Here is a 7,453-nt window from a genome sequence, read left to right as displayed (position 1 = left end):
GAGACGGGGTTTCACCGTGTTAGCCAGGATGGTCTCCATCTCCTGACCTCGTGATCCGCCTGCCTCGGCCTCCCAAAGTGCAGGGATTACAGGTGTGAGCCACCGCGTCCAGCCTGAAATTGTTAAAATTGGATACCTGTGTAAGAGAGAATTGAAAGAAGATGGTGAGGAGATTAATAATTTTTCTTTACATATCTCTGGTTTATTTGATTTATTTAAAAGAACACATATTAACTTTTATAATAAAAAGTCAATGTCACATAAAACTAAATAAAGTAAGTCTAGTGAAAGCAAACCCTAAAATGAGAAGTGTTGTGTCAGTCCCCCATATGTTTATGCATCGGGTGCCAATTGTTTTAGCTCTGCTCTAAGACCAGCCACTGGCTGAGTGGTTGTCTGACTTGCTCATGTTCTTTGTGGACTGATGATCCCCAAGTCACCGACAATTGTGTAACCTAAAAAAATGCTGGACTTTATGTTTTTCACTACCTACTCTTTCTTATTTCTTTATGCAAAGTATACTCCATATTATGAAAGTAAATGTACCAGTGTCCATCCAGTTCAGAGGAGCTTAAGTTCAAAGACAAGGTGATAGACTTCATTAGGCAAAAAACTTTTAAGATTTCATACGTCAGCAGGCATTTCCCCATGGATCGACCCCAAGAGAAAATGGGATCCAGAAAACATTTTACCTGACTGATTAGAACAAAAAGGCTGCTATGTACCACTCTTAGGTACAATTTCAAAGGGAGGACAGCACCATGCTCATTTGCTAAAGCCCCCTCCTAGTTACAAGAGGAACCTCTGTGCATGTGCATGTGCGTGTGTGTGCACGTGTGTGCATGTGCATGCGTGTGTATGCGTGTGCGCGTGTGCATGCATGTGTATGTGTGTGCACGTGTGTGTGCACGCGTGTGTGTGCATAAAGCCAGCAGAAATTTCTCAGGTTGCAAGCTGTGTCCTGCCAACCAACAGTCAACGTAATTTGGGGGAAAATAATATAATCAGCTTTTTCCACAAGGAGAGAAAGCACATGAAAATATGATGAAATTGGGTCAAAGAGTGGCCAACTTTCCATCTCCATTTCCATTTCCTGGAAAAGCTCCAGGGACTGAAAGTCTTGAGGAAGTGTATCTGTAGTTTTGTTTACTTGTTTTTTTGTTATCTCTTAGTGTTTGCATGGTCTTAAAATCTAGATTTAACAGTAAAATTGCATTAGTGTTTGGTCAGTTACATTTGTACTTTAGATTGGGGTTTATAACTTAAATGTAATGTTTATAATTTTTTTTTTTTTTTTGAGGCGGAGTCTCGCTCTGTCGCCCGGACTGGAGTGCAGTGGCCGGATCTCAGCTCACTGCAAGCTCCGCCTCCCGGGTTTACGCCATTCTCCTGCCTCAGCCTCCGGGGTAGCTGGGACTACAGGCGCCCGCCACCTCGCCCGGCTAGTTTTTGTATTTTTAGTAGAGACGGGGTTTCACCGTGTTAGCCAGGATGGTCTCAATCTCCTGACCTCGTGATCCGCCCGTCTCGGCCTCCCAAAGTGCTGGGATTACAGGCTTGAGCCACCGCGCCCGGCCAATGTTTATAATTTAAACATAAAATACACTAACATGAGATCCTGACACAGTCCTACCTAGGAGCCTAAAATTCAGCAGCCAAGGCTCTAGACACTTATTGGAGAATCTCATCCTTTAAAATTAGATCAATTGCAATATTTCTAAAGAGTGAATCCTGTACTCTGTATATGTGAGACTTATATCAAGTAGCCTGGCCCTTGAGAGAGATGCACCTGTCTTGTCCTTTACTGCCTGTGAAATCCCAGGCGAGTCTGTGGGTAATTTGGCATTTCTGTTTTGCCGATCTGCTGAAAGAACTTGTTGGAGGTGACTCTTCTCTTTTTCCTCTCAAGCTGTTGTATTTCAAACCCTTTGGTTTCTGGCTTTCAGATCACTGATAATTGAGGTGAAATAGCTGCAAACAGACTGGCCACTTGACTACTTAAGGACTTGATTATTATTATGATAGAAATAGGTAAGGAGTTATGAAACTTACTTCTTTTCCTCCTGGGGTGAGCAAAAGACTGGAGGAGTAAATAAAATATTTTTATTGCCAAGTCTATGTTGATTTACTTTGCCATCCCTCATTCACATTTTAGTCAGTAGAAAAAGTTCCCTGGGTCTAATAGCTAAATCTCTGAAAAGCGGGTGAGGAAATGGAAGAAAAGGATTAATAATAATAATATTTATCGAGTACTGTGGTGTGGCCAGACCTGCTAAAAACTTTTCAAGATCACCTCACAAATCTATAAGGTCTGTATTATAATTACTACCATTTTAGAGATGACTGAAAAACTGAGAGCAATAGTGGTTTTCCCCAAATTCCCCATCTAGTTAGTGGCACAGATTATTTATAGAGTCCCTATAAATTCCAGTTAGCCTGGGACAGTCCCAGTTTACATCTTGAATCCTGAAGTAATAATGAATGGTATCTCCTGTTCCATTTCAAAAGTGGACTACACAAATTATATGGTCACTCTATCTCAAGGTTTCTTAATCTTGGTACTACTGACATGTTGGGCTGTAAGATTCTTTGTTGTAGGGGCTGTCCTGTGCATTGCCAGGTGTTTCACAGCATCACTGCCCTCTACCCAGTCGATGCCAGTACCACCCTCCACTTCAAGTAATGAAAAGCAACAATGCCTTCAGACATTTCCAAATGTCCCCAGGAGGGCAAAATTGCTCCTGAGAACTTACTGCATCTAAAGTAATTAGTAGTTATATTTATACAAATTTAACTACAAAAGGACAAAACAATCTATTTGTTACAACTGAACCTATGCAGTAGAGTGGCTGGCATACACCCTGTACTCAATAAAGTTATTTATTTTTGTAGAAATGGGATCTCACTATGCACCCAGGCTGATCTTGAACTCCTGGCCTCAAGCCATCCTCTGGCCTTGGCCTTCCAAAGTTCTGAGATTACAGGCACGAACCACTATCCCTGACCTAAAAGTCCATTTCTTTGGGGTGTCACTTGGCTTCCCAATTGTAGAGAGGTGCAGGGGCTAAACAAGTAATGAAAAAGATGCCTAGAAGGGCTCTAATGATAAAAATTGGTTTGTTGTGGCTGGGCGCAGTGGCTCACGCCTGTAATCCCCGCATTTTGGGAGGCTGAGGTGGGCAGATCACAAGGTCAGGAGATCGAGACCATCCTGGTTAACACTGTGAAACCCTGTCTCTACTAAAAATACAAAAAAATTATCCGGGCTTGGTGGCGGGCGCCTGTAGTCCCAGCTACTCGGGAGGCTGAGGTAGGAGAATGATGTGAACCTGGAAGGTAGCGCTTGTGGTGAGCCGAGACAGCACCACTGCACTCCAGCCTGGGTGACAGAGTGAGACTCTGTCTAAAAAAAAAAGAAAAAGAAAAAGAAAAAAAAAGTTGGTTTGTCGCATTTCTTATTAGAGAAGACTAAAACAGCGTAACTACAAAGTAACACAGCAACCTCCTTGCTGCCCATTCTAATTATGTAAAGTTCGAATCTTGATTCCATTGGGGCTTTTGCCTTAGTAATGGACATAAAAGCTAACGTGACAGAGAGTGTTACAGTGAGTTTCATACTGCAGCAATCTTCTTAGTATTAATTGCTTATCAGTGTTCTATTTCCTCCTACTCTTATACTTAGAAATGACCACCATTTCTTTCATACCACCATTTTCATTTATTAGCAATAACAGAAGAAATACCAATAGCACCAATTCAAAATGAATCCACATGACGTGTTTTATCCTTACAGCTGTAATAACTAGTAACTAACATGGATTGGAAAGCACTTCGCAAATGTAAAAAGTGCTGTACAGATACATTATAATTATCATCATTAATAAATTAGCCCGATTCTCCTAGTTCAAAAGGCACGTAAGGTCAGATACATGGGCTTCAGTGGGGCAAAATGATCACAACCTACAATGTGGCAATGGTTCACATGTGTTGGCAACAAGTTTTACCCCATGCAATCCTGCAGAGCTGAAATTACACACCCTTCAAAATATGGGAGAATGAAGCTAAAAGTAGACAAGACAGTTTTTTTTTAATTTAATGCTTTTTTTTAAATAACAGACTCCTACCTCTTTTATATTAGTGCCTAAATAGATAATATAATTAATCAAACTTCTAAATTGTACATTATAACAAAATTAAAATGTCTTATTTAAGGTGACAGCAAATTTTATTACTTTCTATGAGCTGATACTTCAGATACCATTAGAATTTCAAAGCATTCTGCAACTTCAGAGAGGTCAGATTGGTAAAATTTGTGCTTGCACACCCTCATGGAATATTGTCAGTATTCATTCCAAAATTGTTACTAGAACAAAACAGCTTTATCCATTCCCTTGCCAGCAGAAGTCTTGGCAAGAGATGGCTCTTGGCTGGACCATAAATAAAATTCCTTGAATCACCAGTATCTTGATTGAAGAAAGAAATTTTACTGTGTCTTTCATACACAAAAGCTGATTAACAATGGTTAAAAAAACACTACTCCACTTTTTCACAGGTGTACAAAAGGAAATATAATGGAATTACATTCAACAATAAAGCTTAAAGTTCACTCTAGGTAATAGTTGCATTAACATTCACATACACAAGCACAGAGTAAGTATATTTCAGGAGTCTTATCATAGCATACAGCATACATATGGGAGATTGATTTCAGGTAACATCATAGGTGTTAGTAAGATTAGCAATTCAGAGTGTTATAGAAAAGGAAAACTAAACCAAAGAGAAGGTGTAGGCTAGCACACCAAGACAAGTCAGAATCAGAAGACTGAAAAATCTGCTCACTGTATGAGAAAACAATATTTTTCTTCAATTTTTGGGTCTTGATATAGTTGGTTAGAGAAGGTTGTGTATCAAAGTGCACATAATTGTTTCTTAGAAAAGAGAGAGAGAGAGAGAGATCATTTTATTTAGTAATACATGCAAGAGGCAGCCCCAGAGTGACCTGAAAGAGTAAAGCTGTGATTGGCAGGTGGCCGATATAATACAGATGTTTCAGACAATTCTCTTAAAGCACTTCTGTAGCAGCAATGATCATTTAAATGGCTGTAGACGGAATTCTCTTTTGAGAAAAGTTTAGGGGAACTGTATTCATATTTCTCTTTAAAGATTTATAGCTATAGACTTTCTCTTTTTTTAAATAAATCTATGAAACAACAAACAGCGAAAGGTGAGGTGTCAGGGTTTTCTTTTGCTTTTGCATAAGTATTGGAAAAGGATCTGACCTTTTCATAAACATTGTGTGCAAAAGAATTTTTAATAAAGTGAGCGCAGGACATGTATAGGAAACACATCAGATCTGCTTCTGTTTCCCAGGGTGGTTCTCTGTTAAAACACTGAACTGTTGACTCGCAGGTATGATGCAGATTTTAGGTATAATGACATCACAGCCAACAGACTTTAGGGTCTCCTAAAGCCTTGTCAGTGGGGGTAGTTTTGTCTCCTAGAGGGTGGCCACCACCTCTTGAGTTGTAAGATTTAGAAAGTCTGGTCCCTTTTAGTTTACACTTCCCCTCCACGCTGATAACTTCCGCTGTTTATTTGTCTTTGTTTTCTTGCCTTCCTTGTACCAATTAGTCTAAGCTGGCCTGTCTCAGCCAATGTCTGGCACTCGCATACCCGCGGTGGCCACACATACCCAGTGGTCACAAACACCCAAGCTGCTCAATGTCAAAACTTTTCAGCCTGCCCTGCAAGTGTCATCAAGACAGGATCCCCGGAGCACAGGGCAGAGAGTCCAACCTCTCACTGGCGGGGCTGGGAAGCCTCTCCTTTGCGGCGGAGGAGAAAGGAAACTTGGGTCTGCTTTTTAGGTTCTGAAAACAAGCCAGAGTGGAGAGAAAGAGTTAACACCAGACTTAGTAAAGCTTTTACGACAAAACCTGTTAAATGCGTTCTAGACAGACACAGGGAACTTTCTGCAGATTTCTGAGGTCTCTAAGAGGGCTCACATAGATAGGAAAAAGGAGCAGGGAGTTGCTACATGGGAGAGATTTGCCATTATTACAAAAACTGGCTAAGTGGCTTGTTTCCATTTGAGGACCTCACTGGTCACTGTTGTCAGTCGTGCTGTTCCCTTTCTCTTTTTTCTCCTGGGTCTTGTTACCCTTCTTCTTTTTCTTCTTTTTCTTGGTCTCCTCCTTTTTGCCGAAGGTTATGAAGTCACTTTTGTCAATTTGGTTGTTAGTAGGCTCCTGCCGGATGGAGATGATTGCAGGAGATCCTGGGATAATGAATTTGTCTGGCAACTCACCGGGACCGGATTGTTTGGGGTTGCCTGGTCCGTATTTAAAGGTCCAGCTGTTGCTGTTGACACCTGCACCAACTGGAGGGGACACTTCTCCTGCCTCTGGTTCTGAAAGACAAAACATTACAAATCATTAACGGGGCCAACACATGCTCTTGACGCTACACTGCTGGTAGAGTACAGAAGTACTGCATAGGCAGGTTGAGCCTCCCTAAAAAATCATGAGTTGTTTCTTCAAGTCTGAGGGCAAGGCAAGTGTTTACTTATTTATTTATTTGTTTAATTTTTTTTGAGACAGGATTTCCCTCTGTCACGCAGGCTGAAATGCAGTCACTGCAGCCTTGACCTCCTGCGCTCAGTCAATTCTCCCATCTTAGCCTCCCAAGTAGCTGGAACTACAGGCACAAGCTACTATGCCAGGCTAACTAAAAATTTTTTTGTAGAAATGAGATCTCACTATGTTACCCAGGCTGGTCTCAAACCTCTTGGAGCTCAAGAGATCCTCCCACCTTGGCCTCCCAAAGTGTTGGAATTATAGACATGAGCTACCACACCCAGACAAGGCCAGTATTTACAGACAAGCAAGAGGGCAGGTTTTTTCACTAGGATACCAAGAATCTGCTTTATAGTAACATATGTTTGGTTCTTTGTGAAGAATTTCCTAAAGAATACAGTTGTGATTATCTTGACTGGGAATGAGACGGGAAAGATACAGGCTAAAGGCAAAATATGCTCCTTTTAGTGTCTAGATTAAACTTTGGCTATAACTGTATTAGGATGTCTATTTTGTCCAAAACAAGAAAAATTAGTTGAATCAATTATTTGATCCGAATTTTATTGTAATAACCTTGAAGGGTGGTGGGATGGAGCAGAGGAGAGATGGGAATACACAACATAAGAAGATGGAATCCTGTTGTAAATTGAGCCTATTTGTTTAGATAAAAAATTGGGAGCCAATTTTACTTTCCAAGCCAAGTTCCTTCCCTCAACGTGCTCACAGTCTAGTTGGGACATACACTCAAGCAACTAGAAACCAACTTAATACATGCAATAACTAAGGTGTATGTAAAGTATTGCAGGACTCCAGAAGAAGAAATTGTTAATTATACTTGAGAAAGTTAATGGGGTTCCAGAGGAGGTGAAATCTGCCCT

At 40.8% G+C, this 7,453-nt stretch overlaps 1 protein-coding gene across 1 annotated transcript in view; it reads right to left on the bottom strand.

Annotated features, from left to right (window-relative positions):
• Positions 1-3,698: 3,698 nt before the first annotated feature.
• Positions 3,699-7,453, bottom strand: part of LOC105510143 (protocadherin alpha-7) — a 180,100-nt gene continuing 176,345 nt past the window's right edge. Inside the window, exon 5 of the mRNA XM_011939774.1 lies at positions 3,699-6,409. Within this exon, the coding sequence (XP_011795164.1) occupies positions 6,099-6,409 (311 nt within the window). The 3' untranslated portion in view covers positions 3,699-6,098. The remainder of the gene's footprint in view (positions 6,410-7,453) is intronic.

Source organism: Colobus angolensis, unplaced genomic scaffold, assembly GCF_000951035.1.
Source record: "Colobus angolensis palliatus isolate OR3802 unplaced genomic scaffold, Cang.pa_1.0 Scaffold183, whole genome shotgun sequence".
Taxonomy (NCBI): domain Eukaryota; kingdom Metazoa; phylum Chordata; class Mammalia; order Primates; family Cercopithecidae; genus Colobus; species Colobus angolensis.
This window is presented reverse-complemented; position numbering and strand designations above follow the sequence as displayed.